The sequence below is a fragment of the Gymnogyps californianus genome, chromosome 3, assembly GCF_018139145.2.
Source record: "Gymnogyps californianus isolate 813 chromosome 3, ASM1813914v2, whole genome shotgun sequence".
Classification (NCBI taxonomy): domain Eukaryota; kingdom Metazoa; phylum Chordata; class Aves; order Accipitriformes; family Cathartidae; genus Gymnogyps; species Gymnogyps californianus.
In genome coordinates, this window is record NC_059473.1 from 87159370 (window position 1) to 87174545 (window position 15176).

Here is a 15176-nt window from a genome sequence, read left to right on the forward strand (position 1 = left end):
GTCTGCACTTTTTTATTATTTAGCTTTTAATTTGAAAGATCACACTGAAGTAGTTAATCTTCGTTTTTTCTCTTCCCTTTCCCCTAGCTGTCTCCTAATCTGTGTGTTCCTGTGTTTTTCAGGCATGGTGAGTGCCCTACACCTGAGAATACAGAAACATTTATCCGTGTATGTGAACACTTCAGTGATAAGAATCCATCAGAGCTTATAGGTATGTCTTCTTATATCCATTTTATCCATCTTATGTCCATTATTAGTTTTTACTGTTAATTTATTTCATATTTACTCATAACTGCAACCTCTTATTCTTAGAAGTCTAAGCAAAGGAATTTCCTCAGTACAGTGTTTATGCATATATAGATTTGATTGCTTTTACTCCAGAAACTAGTATGTTTCTGCATCCATCAGTTTGATTACAGCTATTGACTTAATGCAGAAAAATATACAGGCATAAGAACTGTCTACAAATACATGATACTTGCATTGTGTTTTTGTAACTTCTGCTGATACAAATGCAGGTTATGTATTGCCTAAGTATTGTTTTGGCATTTGATGGTCTGGCTTACTTGAAGTCATATTTGATAACTGAATGATCAGAGATTCTTTAGCGAATCTCACAAAGCAGCTGATTAATTGCTGGAAACTGGTAGTAGATACTAGGCTAAGTTTTTTTTTCTGTGGTGTACTGTCTCGCAGTGAATATTTGAATCTTCTTAAGGATAATTTGTTTTTACTCAGAGCAAAGTAAGTTCTTAGTTTAATTTGGGTAGCTTCTAGTTTTAGTTACAACCATTTTGTTCTGATTTCTGTTAAGCATATTAATGTTCAACTCTATCTGCAAACTGTCAGAGACAAGAAATTACTTTGCAGCTGAGCTTCCAGAGTCAGAATGGGTGTTGTCCTCAAGCCTCTTTGATAATTCTGCAGCCTTCCTGAATCTGAGTGTCTGTGTGGCTTAGGAGTGTATGGAACAGTTGTTTGTGTAGGTGTCATTGATAAGAGCTTGGTAAACTAAGCTGGTATGTTCATACAGTTTAGGATTCATACAGAATCATAGAATTGTACAGTAGTTGAGGTTGTTGGGAGGGTCCTGTGGAAATCAGCTAGTCAGTTGCCCTTCCTTAGAGCAGGGCCAGCTAAAGCAGCTTGCTCAGGACTGTGCCCATTTGGGTTTTGACCATCTCCAGGCTTGGAGACTCCACAACTTCTACTGGCAACCTCTTCCAGTGTTTGCTCACCCTTACAATATACAGGGTTTTTTTCTTACGTTTAAACAGAATTTATTGTATTTCAATTTGTACCCATTGCTTCTTGTCCTGTCACAGGATACCACTGAGAATCTTATTTTTTTTTTTCAGTGCTTGAGAGATTTAATTTGGGCACACACTCTTTCACATAATTTTCTTTTACATACTTTCTTATTTCTTTATTTCACATAGAATGCAATTTGAATTTGAGACGTATGTTTTCTTTTCTAAACTGTAGCACAAGCATGTGATATGAAAAATGAGGAACTGCTAAATGAGAGTGAGTGGGATCAGTCATCAACAGTATTTCAAGTTCTGGTGCAAGTTCTGAAATATTCTTGATGACTGATCCCACTCACTCTCATTTAGCGGTTCCTCATTTTTCACTCTCCTTTCACAGTTCTTCCACTTGGTCCTCCAACAATGTTTCAGAACTTAAAATATTGTTGTGGTCAGCAGTTTATATGGAGCATGGATAACATGGTGATATCGTATAAACAGTAGACCCATTTAACTGGTATTTAAACTTTAAAATGCTATTTTTAGTGTTGAGTCACTAACTTTTTGACTTCTGTGAATTTTGGAATGTTCTTCCGTTATTTAGATTGTTTCACCTCTACGGAAAAAAGAAGTCAATTGGAAAGAGTCAAGAAGAAAATAATGTGTTGACTAAGCTTTTAAATAACCTGTGGTTTAGGCTTTCATAGTAAAAGCAAAATGTTGGGATTTTCCATTTCCCTTCCATGGACGACTGAAAAATTGTTTCTGGTTCTGGACACTTGTTTCCTCTGGCAGAGCATCAGGGGTCTGGTGTGCAGCATGTTTTTATCAAAAGCGAAAGCAGTCTGCAGCAGTGACAGTACTGCACCCTGTGTGATCTTTCCCTTCCAAGCCGTTGGTCTCATTGCTGAGATGCTTCTTATCTTTGTCATGTGTATAAAATTATTGATATAACCTTCTTGGTAGCAATAACAGCTGCAGGACTTATCGATAGCAATTGTGTGCAATTTCATTTCCAGTGTCAAGATTAGATATGAAAAGAGACTGAAACGTGAATGATAAGTGAACAAAATTTTCTATTCAGCTAGAACAATATAGAATGGAAACTTTATTTTTGCAGCTTGAAGGACTGGAGTATGCCTGCCAACCTTAAGGAAACAAAGTGCAAAAATTTTGCTTAAGCAGAAAACAAAGGAGAAATGATTGCTGGGAACAAATTCTTTAAGGAAGCTAAAATTAATTTCATTTGATGCAAGTTACACAGTTTTTAATATTATTAAATGGTTAGAATGGATGAATCCAAGAAATTTGTAGTAGTTTTTGCCTTGCTTTATTAAGAAGGGAAGCTTGGTGGGGCGGGCACAAAACCCGACCCTGATACAGTTGATATATATTTCTGTTTACCCATATAAAGCTTCTGGTTTTTATCAGTCTACTCTTTGTAGGCATTTTTTGGATCTCCAGTTTAAAAAAAAAAATACTTGCAGTGTAGGGGAGCATATAGAAAAAAGATAGATAGTCACGTTTTGTCTGAATAAGCATCAAGTGAATTGTTGCTAAACTTACTTTACTAACTATGGTAGAGAAGTAGGGAAATCAATGAAAGCTTAAGTGACTTGCTTCATGGTGTCAGGTGTCGGGTCTTGCACTTGGGTCACAGCAACCCCATGCAATGCTACAGGCTTGGAGAAGGTGGCTGCAAAGCTGCTCGGCGGAAACGGACCTGGAGGTGTTGGTCGACAGCCAGCTGAATATGAGCGGGCAGTGTGCCCAGGTGGCCAAAAAGGCCAATAGCATCCTGGCTTGTCTCAGAAATAGTGTGGCCAGCAGGACTAGGGAAGTGATCATCCCCCTGTACTTGGCACTGGTGAGGCTGCACTTTGAACAGTGTGTTCCGTTTGGGGCCCCTCACTACAAGACAGACATTGAGGTGCTGGAGCGTGTCCAAAGAAGGGCAACGAAGCTAGTGAAGGGTCTAGAGCACAAGTCCTATGAGGAGTGTCTGAGGGAACTGGGGTTGTTTAGCCTGGAGAAAAGGAGGCTGAGGGGAGACCTTATTGCTCTCTACAACTACCTGAAAGGAGGTTGTAGTGAGGTGGGTGTCGGTCTCATCTCTCAAGTAACAAGTGATAGGACAAGAGAAAGTGGCCTCAAGTTGTGCCAGGGGAGGTTTAGATCAGATATTAGGAAAAATCTCTTCACCAAAAGAGGGTTGTCAAGCATTGGAACAGGCTGCCCAGGGAAGTGGTTGAGTCACCATCCCTGGAGGTATTTAAAAGACGTGTGGATGTGGTGCTTAGGGACATGGTTTAGTGGTAGACTTGACAGTGCTAGGTTAATGGTTGGACTTGATGTTCTTAAAGGTCTTTTCCAACCTAAACGATTCTATGATTCCATGGTCACAAGTGAAAAATATGTTAATATTGTAAGAATAATTGCGTTTGGTGTTAGTGGAACTTTAATACTCTGATATTTATAATTTAAAATGCAGCATGAGGAAGAGGCAACATCTTGCCTGAATCCTTCACGACATTTTTAATAGCACAGATTTTCAGACTGGTTTGTTTATCGCTAGATGGTGCTGTTGCCTTGGAAGAAAAAAAAAAAGTTCCAATGCATTTGACCGTTCCCCTCCTTTCACTGGGGGATGAATTCAGTAAAACAGAGGCTGAAGACTTAATTCTTTTTTTCTTACATTGAAAAGATAAGTAATTCAAGGTGATTATACTGTTGTAAAGTTTTCTTTTTGCAGTTTTTTTTTCCAAATTAATAAGTCTGGTCTTAGCATGGCAATAGCAAATTTGAAATAGAATTGTGGTCTATTGACACCGCTTTCAAGTTTGAGGTAAGGTAATCTGGATATGATTTTTGTGCCTGATGGTGAGAAATGAATGTAATGCTTGTTGAATCCACTAAAAGCACAATTATTGAATTTGATTGTATTGTCTTCTGATAAGCATTTGAGCAGTCATAAAAAAATACTTTAAATCTTATCTGTATTAACCATATTTCAGTTGCATTAAGTTAGTGCTCTTGAGTTGGGATAAACTGAAGTATCCTATACGCTTGTTGCTAATAATTTGCAGGAAGAATGTAATAAATTGCTTTTTAGGCTTATGTGCCTTATGTGATCTGGGCTGCCTTGATGGGAAGGGAGATAACTCTTTAACGTTACTGATGAAGGTAGAAGGATCCAAAACCACACTTGTGAAACTAAAGCATGTTTGTTAAAACTACTTGCAAATGATTATTCCCTTGTCTTGTCTAGGTGTCCATTGCACACATGGTTTCAATAGAACTGGATTTCTGATCTGTGCCTTTTTGGTCGAGAAGTTGGACTGGAGGTAACTTTGAATGTTAATTCCTAGGGATTTGTGGAGAGTGACCAAAGGTATCTTTAGTATGTTTCACTCATTGTCCTGACAGCTATCCTAATGTATTCACTGTTTGTTATTTTAAAACTGCCTACTAATCGTGAGCAAACAACCTATATTAACATTATTCATATTATCCCTTGGAAGCTTAGCCTGTTTCAGTCAAGCTTTCCAGGTCTGGTAGGTCAAAAGTCAGCTGTACGTGCTGTGTGTGGGCTTTTAGGAGTGTATATATTGTGTTGTGTCTCTTCCCTGTGACGTGTCCCACATTTTGAGTAAGAACGTAGAGTTCAGAGATGCCTGAAAGATTATTTCTCTTACTTTTTCATCTTTTTCACGTAGGTTTGTGTGTTGGCTTTTTTTGGTTTTTTGAGTTCTGAAGCGATTAGCTAGAGCAACAGCAGAGTGACATACTTGCTTCTGAAGGGTTGGGGAGAGACAAAGTCCTTGTTTCCAGCTTGTTGTTTGACTAAAGTCTACAGCATGCTTCGGTACAGACTCATCTGGGTTTTTTGTGATGTAAAAATGTTGATGCCGTCATAAAGAGTAGTGATCTTTTTCCAAATAACATTAGTGTAAAAAAAAAATTGCCTGTACCATGCTGGTGGGCATGACATTTGCATGTTTGGTAGTATTCACGAAACACTATTTCCTTGCTGACGGGGTCCCGTGCAAGGCATGTTTCTTAACAAGCCCCTTAAGCATTCTGATGATATTTCTTGTATGGTCCTTTAAGTGAAGAAAATTCTACTCCTGTTGCAGCATGTTCTTATGACTGGACATACAACTATTTGGTGCTTAGCATGTATGTGCAAGCTGTTTGCAAAGAACTAGGTCATTGTTGTCTGTTAGTACACCTGGAATAAAGACATTGGAGTAATGGAGACAGAACACCATTAGTAGTGGGTGGCTGAATCTTGGCAGAATCTTAGCTGAGTATAGGAAGTAGACACAGATACAAATATCTTTATGGTATGATTCTAGTTGTTCCTATGAACTAGCAAATTTGTATGCTTTTAATCTAACAATTTAAAAGCAGCATGCAATAATTAGACTCAGAATTGGTCCTTTTTTCTGAAGAGGAAATGCACTTGAATCTTATTTAAATCTCCTGCTTTTATGCAGTCTCTCTCTATTTTCAAAGCTCTGTGGGAAAAGCCTTAAAACTTAACAGCCGTGTCTTTTTTTTTTTTTTTTTTTTCCTTCTTTCTTCATTCAGGTAGTTAATTGTATCAAGTTTCTTCATCTCTATCAGATTTTTTTAACAGAACATCCAGACATCACCTGGTAGGGAAAAATGTCCACAGCAAATGAATAAATTTCGGCAAGGTGGTAGTTAATGCTAAGCATTGTATCAAGATAAATCCAATTTGCTGTATCATTCTTTAAAATAAGGCACCATTATTTGCTGATGAGGAAATAAGATTTTTCTGATGGAAAAGTCCATCCATATTCATTCCCTAAGCATATGATATAGGAGTGCTGCTGATGTATTGTGAATACTGAGATGTATTTTATAGTCAGTTTAAAGAAAGGCCATCCAGACTGAAAGCTCTCCAGCTAGTGATCAGAAACCTTACTTGATTCTCTTTTTCACAACTCATTTTCCCCAAAGACTGCTATGTTTCTAGAACTTTGAAAATATGTTTTCTTTCAGCTAGGTTTCTGTGCTTAAAATCTGTGCTGCCTCTTTTGGTTTTCATTGCCATCTATTCCAGAATAGTATAGAGTTCTTCTAATATCATCAGAGACAAACTTGAGCATCTTTCAGGCCCCATCCCTTTTGGTTTGTTTTGTCCTTTCAATGGCATTGATTACAGAAGATGTGAAACAATTTAAGAAAGATACCAAAATAAAAAATGTCTTGTGAGGAAGAAATTAGGAGTCTTAGAGAACAGAATGAGGAAGAAGGCTCCTTCTAAATAGCTCAGATTCTTAAACGGTCATTTCTGAGATCTGATGACTGACCATCTGATAGTTTCACTCTGGAAAATGTTTTGTTTTCTCCTCGTATCGAAGATCAGAAGAGAGAACCAAACTTACTGGTTCTTAGGAAGTGTTTCTTTCTGTTCTGGGAGATTTGCCTCATAAAGTTCTCAGGCTCCTTCCCATACTGTACAGATCAGACAAAAAAAAGCCTTTTGTATTTAAATTCTTTTTTCCATTTTAGCTATATGTTTTCCTTGTTCCAGTGGCAGGCTATTTTCTTATCTAAAAAAAATTCTTTTCACAGCATGTAATACATGCTTTTGTTCCACCTTGATATGTGCTTGTCAAGACGCCTAATAGGGGCACGTACCATTTGTGATTTCTCCTCTCTTTTATTTAGCAAGATTTCTAAATGTTGATCCATGGAGCAGTATTGCTCCACGCAGCCCTGATAAAGTGAAGATAGAATTATGTCCAGTGTTTTCTGTTAAACATTTTTGTAGGATCTATGAAAATAGCAACAATAAAACCCTTGTACTGTGCTCGCTATTGTATATTTTGGAGTGCTTTCCAGTTGGCTAGTAAAGGTACATGACTGTTAGTTTTGGTTTCTAATTTTTTTGTGACCCAGTCTCCAGTTTATTAAAACACTGAAGACTAAGTGTTAGCTGCATAGTAAAAGGCTTCTGAATTACAGTTTTTAATGAGAAACTTCTGGAAAGAGAAGTCATTTCAAAAGATGAGGATGCTTTTTCCCACAGTGATGGCAAAACCTCTAATGAAAGCAAAGATAATTCTTAGGGGGAAAAATGTAGCCATATTTGAATTTCAACACTTCCATTTTTCTTCATTAAGTTTGTTCATCTTTTTCTTTGGTCTTTTTTGTCTTCATTCAGTCCTTAAGTACTTACCTACGTGTCACTCATTCCTTTTCTGTAGCAATAATAAAAGTTTTACCTAGGTGACCAGCAGACCCCTATTAGCTACAATAAGGAGACAAAGCAGCGCAAGCTGCAGTTACTTCTGAGAACATACACAATGCCTACATAATTATGCAGAATCTTGTGCAAGAGCAACTGTTGCCAGGCTGATCTAAGCATGGTGTTTCAAATATAATGAATTTGCAATTACCAGTTTGGAATTTGTTTTAATTCTCAGTCCCAATAAATCTTACCTTTGTTAAGGCATAAAATGACTAAAACATGTAAATTAAGCATCCAGAGTAATTTTCAATTTTTATTTGACAGTATTGAGGCTGCTGTGGCTACTTTTGCTCAGGCTAGACCACCAGGTATTTATAAAGGTGACTATTTGAAGGAATTATTTCGTCGTTATGGAGATGAAGATGATGCACCGTCACCACCTGAGCTACCAGAATGGTGCTTTGATGAAGATGAAGAGGAGGATGATGATAATGGTAAAACAGGAGGCCAAGAATCAGAACCTGGATCATCAAGCTCTTCCTTTGGCAAGAGGAGAAAAGAACGCCTAAAACTGGTATTTTTGATTAAGAACTTAATATTCTAATTGCTAAACTTAATTTCATAAACTCATAGTTGTCAGTTACTACATAATACATGCTATACAACTGTCAGTGCTCTTGCAAATGAGGACTGGTAGTATTGTCTCTAACCGGGAAAAACTGGTAGATTCATTGCAAGCTTTCCTATGTTTCCTGTATGAACCTCGAACTTTAATATTCAACACCTCAACTACTACAGTTGTAAAAATGACTTATAATTTTTCTAATATAACAATTTTTTTTTTAAGTTAGAGTTGAGATAGTAAAGTGCTTTTTAGTTATTCACTATAGAGGTGAAATGTTATGAGGGGAGTGTGTAAACAGTTTTTACTTATTTTTTGCAGCCATGTGGATGAAATTCAGAATTCTTTAAATTCAGTGCTCATTTTGGTAAATATTCTTAATTTTGGAAATTTTGGAGGATTGAGAATTGGATTAGCAAAAAGCAATATGAGCTTAAAAGCCCCAAGGCAGCTTTGAAATTATATTTTGTTCAAAGCTGTTTTAACTGTATAATGATAAGAAATATGGCTGATCACTTATTGTGATTATTTTGACATAGATCTGCATAATTCTGATTAAATAAGTTACTGTAGTAACCGTAGTACAGAACTAATATTCAAGTACAAAGAATATACTTGTATCATCCAAAGACTAATGGCTCAGTTCTCTCCAAATTCCTGATTCTTTTTTTTATTTGCGGATAAAGTAGGGGAGAATGTTGCTGAGTGCAGAAATAGACTCAGTTCTTTTTGCATAATACCGAATTATTTTACTTGCGTGCTGAGGTGTGTTTGTTTGCAAACACTTGGAAATCCTCGTATGAAATATGCTGCAAAAATGCATTTTGTTATTACTGCAGCTGCTCAACATGGTTTACAGATGGAGTATGGAAGAAATTAGCCTGAAAGGAATACAAAATGTAGTCCAAAGAAGCAAGATGAACTTTGAAAACTTTCAAATAGTCCATCAGCTGGAATAAAAAATTGCCTACACTGTAAAAATCCATAGTAAAAATATATTCAGGGATATGGCCACTACCTCCATTAGCCTTGCAGTGAAACATTGATATCTAAAAAAAATTTATTTGGGCTGGAACCTCAAAACTGTTTTTTTGACTTGCCTTTTGATGCATAAGCAAATGAGGTGTGATGGTGAGGTCCAATGACGGCCTCTTTTCAGCAAGTATAAAACTAAAGTGGTCTATTTAACAGGAATCATGATACTGGCTTCCCAGGCTTTTTCTTATCTGCCACCATAGTTTTTTTGAAAGCTGGAAGCTAAATTATACGAATAAGCATATTAATAACTAAAAGTTAATTATGAGTTAGAGAATTTATGAAAGAAAGAATCATCTAGTTAATATGCATATTCGTATAATTCAGTTTTGCAGCTCTGGAGGAACATTCTTTGACATGAAGAGGAGGAACGGGGAGAATTCTTTACCATGGTTCTTGGCTGGCAGATTGGACTGCTTCTTAACTCAGTAGAGATGGATACAATCTATTTGTGATTCCTTGTAAATATGCGATCTACAGGGGGAATGATTATCAGGTAAATACCTCTTGCTCAGATTTTCTTATTTTACTGTCTAAAGGGCTAAATTTTCAGCATTACGTTGATTTTCTGCAGCAGATGTTTTCAGCCTTCTAATTGGACTCTTTCTCTAAACACCTAGGGGTAGACAGTGTCAAACTAGAGGTGGCTCTGGTGATAGTGGTGTTCTGAAATGTTTTCATTTTGACCCAAATCTTTGTGGGGACAGAAGAAAAGTTTAGGGGTAGAGGAGGAGAAACCTCCCAGGCATCTTGCTAGGATAATGAATAGTCAGAAGCAACTGCCTAGCTAGCCTGCGAAGTGAAGTTTAGCATGCTGTCCATTGTGGAGATTCCATCTTGGATGTGAGAAACTTTACTGCAACATCTTCCACTAAAACTTCCATATTTTGATGTCAAACAGTCTTGACAGTCTTTCTGTTCTACACTACAGAAACTGTGGGAACTGTTTGAACATAATGCCATTACAGTTTCCTTTGTCATCACCCGAATGTAGTTGACAGGTAAAAGCAAATCTGTTTGCTGTAGTCTCAGATGCTACAGAGGAAATCCAAATACGTTTTGACTTTGTTAGTGCATGCCATAATGATTGTAGCATTGAAGCAACATTATTAACTGACACTTAGAATCTCACCTCAGGGAAAAAAAATCTTCAGGAAAAAAATACTTGATTTTGCAAATAGGACAAGAGTCATAATTCTGAGCCAGAACCTTCAAACTTTTCATGGGTCAATTGGATCTTTTACTGTTTATTAAGGAATGCCATCTGTTCTAGTCCCATGTAAGCTGCGTATTTCACAGGCATTACAGGGTGTAATATGTAGTGCTTCTAAAATGGATAGTTAGATCTCAAACAGTCTGGAAGAGATGGTAGCTGTTAATGATTTTCTTCGTGGTTTTGAGTGCAAGTGTCTTGTGGTCATCTGCGAGACAGACGGAAACCATTAAACCTCATGGTTGACATAGTTAGCGAGGATAATATTTATTATTTAACTATCAAAGTACATTGATTCTAAATATTAGTGACTTTGGTTTTTTCTGCCTCACCTACTTTTTTTTGCCAAAGTTTAGCCCCTGTACTTATTGTTCTGCCCATGGGCGTCTTGATGGATATGGGAAAAAGATGATTTTCTGATTTTGCAGCATCATTTCATGTACTTCAATATGGGTGTCATTTCCTTTTAGCCTTCTGTTTCTCCACATTAAATGCCAATTTGTTCACTTTTTCCCTATAGTCCATATTTTTTATACTTCTGACCATTCTTGTCATTCTTTGTATTCTGTCATGTTGACTCGGGTTTTTCTGAGACTGTGGTGCCTATAATTGAACACAAGCCTCTAGTTGAGGCCATCCTAGTGCTTAATAGGGAGGAATTAATTTCACATGTCTTAAGGCTAATACTTCTGTTTATATATCTCAATATAATTGCCTTTTAGAAGACAGAGTAATACTAATTCAGCTTTTGGTCTCTTGCTGCCTCCATATCTTTTTCTCTAATTATCTACCAGTGTGTGTTTGTATAATTGCTTATTCCTTATTAAGTGTAGAACTTTGTTTATACTGAATTACACAGTGTTTTTTCCAGCCCATTCTTATAATTAAGGATAACACTGAATTCTTAAGCTACCATCACAGCCTGTATCCCTGTTACTAAATTCAGAAATATCACAAAAGTAAGAATATACTAATAGGAAATTTAGGGAAAATAAATTAATTCTCTTATACCTAAATCAGACCCCACAGATCCTCCTCAATATATTCTTTCATTTTGTTAGCGAAACACTAATGCCTCTGAACCTGGTTTTGAAACAGGTTGCTCTACTGTTTTATAGAACTTAGATCTACCCCATGTTTTCTGAGTTCCTCTATGAGAACAAGACAAGCAAACAAAAGACAAGCCAAGACAAAAGCCAGCATCAAAAGATGTGATATTTCCTGCTTCTCCCAATTCTGTGAAGCCTGTTTCATCACCAAAACCAAATGATTAGTTGAACACTGTTGTTACTGAGTTGACAGTCAGTATGGTTTTGTTGTATCTTTTTTGCTTGTACATGCCTAGAGGCAGTTCTTGTGATTTGGTCCTGTATTTCTAGGTATTAAATCTAAGCTGATCAGTGTAACTCCCTGGCTTTTCTGTCCTCTCTTTTAGAAGACGTGGACTCTCTCTCTTCCTGATGCGTTTTGGAATGTTTCTTGTCCTCTGGAAGGCAGTCTCTGAGCATATTGGCACTCGGTCAAGTCTGAGTAGCTGAAGATGACTATCACCCAGGCCTGGTGATAGCCACTAGGGTCAGGGAGGTGTGTGTTTGGGGCTGTTCCCACTCACCCACTCCTCCAGATGGTGTTTAGGATCTGAACCAATGCAAGATGATTCACATTGCCACTTCTCCTTTAGCTGAAGTGATGGGTCGAGGGATATGGTGGCAAGTGGGGAGAGCTTGATTAGTACAGATGGTGTGAAGGTTGTGTAGAGCATAGAGACTAAGTGCATGTGGTTACCTTGGATCCATTAGGGCTTATAACTCTTGGCTTAGTAGCAGCACTGAGGCCCTGAGATGCTCCTGCTGAGCTGAGTGCTCTGGCATCTCTGCACTGTGTTCTCCAGTTATCTGTTTCCATGGGGGGTTGTTAGCTCAACAGTGGTGCAGAAAGTGCATGGATCTGGCTCAGTTTTGGCACCTTGTCCAAGGAAATGTCCTCATGAAACCTGGACCGTTGAGTTAGCCAAGCACTGATGCCCAGGTGACTCACCTTGTTTTCGTAGTGCTGTGCCTTAGCTAGTGAGTATACTTGAGGCAGATAATCTGCAAGAGACACTTTCAAATGGCAGGCACCAATTTCGTGTTTATGACTTTTTCTTTTCTGGAAAATCTTTCCTGTTGCCTGCCTTTTGCTTTAATCTTAGCAGTTGTACTGCCATCGCACTCTGCCATTATTCTGAGAAGCAAGGCATAACCATCTTCCTTTATTTCATGCTGCTCTTAACCACTTACTCAGAATTCAGACAACATGCTGCCAGGCATGTGTAGCTGTCTGCCTCCCTCTCCCAGTCACCTGTTGCACCTGCTGGTGCCCACATAAATAATATGGGATAAGTGACGCGCCAAAAGTCTGTGGAGCTTCAGGTAATTAAGGTTATGAACTAGTGTATTTCTTTAGGATGTACTGTTCTCAGAATACAATTTGGTCATGGAACTGAGCCAATCTTAACTAAATGCAGGCTGTACCGAAAACTGTGGTCCTGCTTTCCCTGCACTACTTGTGCTCCTTCTGCTTCCCTTGTGCTGGCACTATTGCTGACTCATCCTATGGTGAGTTTAGGATACTAATTTGGCAGAAAATTACTAATTTATGATGTTATTTTTGCCAACTTAGTTCCTAGACTTGCTTAAGAGTAGAACAGATGAGGGCCATGGTGTGTGGAAAGGGAAGGGAGCAAAAAGGCTCCTTTCATCAGTAGTATGCAGCTAGATTTGTTAAGGGAAGTTTCAAGCATTTTAGAGAACAGATACAAAATACTTGTATCTTCATTTGCAGGATTTGTAGCTCAACAGGTGAAACTTCATGCTTTGCTTTTCTTAGTCTACATTGAGAATTTATTTGAGATGCTGTTGAAATAAGTCTGGTCGATTTGGGATCTCTATAGGAATCTTTAAGTAGCTTTGTAGACCTGATGGCTTTAATGTGTTCTGTTGTGCAGAATTTGTTTTTATTCCACTCGACATCAAACTTTTTCTGGAATATACAAGTCATTTTAGAGTTTTATTTTCAGTATTCTTTTACTGATCTCTACTTAGGCTTTTCTGTGGCGTTCAGGATAGCACCTCCATTTCAGTAACCTGGTTTAGATTGAGAATAAAATCATGCGAGTATATTTTTTACACAAATATTTTGTTACAAACCAGCTGTTCATGTTTTCTCTTTTAAGAAGTTTGTCCTAGATAACTGAGAACCCTTTACATTTGCTGCTGCATAAGTACATTCATTCTTTCAGTTGTTTTCCCTACAGTGTAAGTTTAAGTCTTCAGACATATAACATGGTAGATCACCCAGGTGGAGGTGAAATCCATGTAATTTAACTTCTTGTACTGGAATTACCATCTAGGTCTGATAAAATTAACATATTTAATTGAAAACATGCATCTCAAAGATTTGGAGGGAGAAAAGTAGGACTTAATGTCTTCATCTGCTGAGATTTTTGTTTAAAAAAACCCACCAAAAACTTCATGTCTAAAGGTGTTTCCCAGTGACTTTAGTTCACTAATTACCAGGCTACTTATGTTTATCTCACATGTTAGATCTCTACTGTTAGTGAGCAGCTCTTACTTTTCATGAATCAAGGAAAGCATGGAATTGTTGGTCTAGAAATACTGTTTATGTAGTTAAAAAAATTATTTAACATTTCATAGGTCAATTTTGTCCTTAGTTTCCAGTTTTCTTATTTTGAGGCCATACTTTTTGACACACTTAAAAGTGATGTCACAAAGGCTTCTGCCAGAAAGAGTTTTGTGACCTTTAATGTACAGTGATTTGCTCCAGGCTTACAACACTGTTTAGGTTCAGATTTTCATCCGCAGATAGATGTCTTGCACTACTGTCGTGGTTTAACCCCAGCTGGCAGCTAAGCACCACGCAGCCGCTCTCTCACTGCCCCCCCCCACCCCTGGGATGGGGGAGAGAATCAGGAAAAAAAACTCGTGAGTTGAGATAAAGACAGTTTAATAGGACAGAAAGGAATGAAAAACAATGATAATGATAATAATAATAATATGACAATAGCAATACTAAAAGAATTAAACTATACAAAGCAAGTGGTGCACAATGCAATTGCTCACCACTCATTGACTGATGCCAGGTTAGTTCCCGAGCCGCGATCCCCCCTCCCAGTTAACTCCCCCCAGTTTATATACTGGGCATGATGTCATATGGTATGGAATAGCTCTTTGGCCAGTTTGGGTCAGCTGTCCTGGCTGTGTCCCCTCCCAGCTTCTTGTGCCCCTCCAGCCTTCTTGCTGGCTGGGCACGAGAAGCTGAAAAATCCTTGACTTAGTATAAACACTACTTAGCAACAACTGAAAACATCAGTGTGTTATCAACATTCTTTTCCTACTAAATCCAAAACACAGCACTATACCAGCTACTAGGAAGAAAATTAACTCTGTCCTAGCCGAAACCAGGACAACTACCTTATTATTATATAATATTTTGTGTACTAAGGATGATTAATTTGATCCCTGCAAATTCCGTATGTGACCAATTTACTATTAAATACTTGATACTAGTGTACTTTTTAAATAAAAATGTTTTAGTTACCAATGAAAAATAATGAGTCAGACTGATGCTATAGCTTGATGTGGGAACTTTCTTGAGAGTACTAGCTAAACAGTGCCTATCCCTTACCATTTACCTCCCTTTAAATTTTTTTTTATTATTATTTTATTTTTTCCCCCCTAAATAACTCATTTCAGTTCCTGGGTTTATAATATGTCTCACCAGTGTGTTTACTGGCAGAGCTCAGCTGATGTATCTTGGTATTTGGGAGTAAAT

The 15176-nt window shown here is 37.7% G+C and overlaps 1 protein-coding gene across 2 annotated transcripts in view; it reads left to right on the forward strand.

Moving 5' to 3' along the window:
* RNGTT (RNA guanylyltransferase and 5'-phosphatase) overlaps positions 1 to 15176 on the forward strand; it is a 200779-nt gene that overhangs the window by 14693 nt on the left and 170910 nt on the right. For both annotated transcript variants that reach the window (XM_050893968.1, XM_050893969.1), the window contains exons 4-6: positions 123 to 211; positions 4516 to 4591; positions 7798 to 8047. In XM_050893968.1, the coding sequence (XP_050749925.1) occupies positions 123 to 211; positions 4516 to 4591; positions 7798 to 8047 (415 nt within the window). The remainder of the gene's footprint in view (positions 1 to 122; positions 212 to 4515; positions 4592 to 7797; positions 8048 to 15176) is intronic.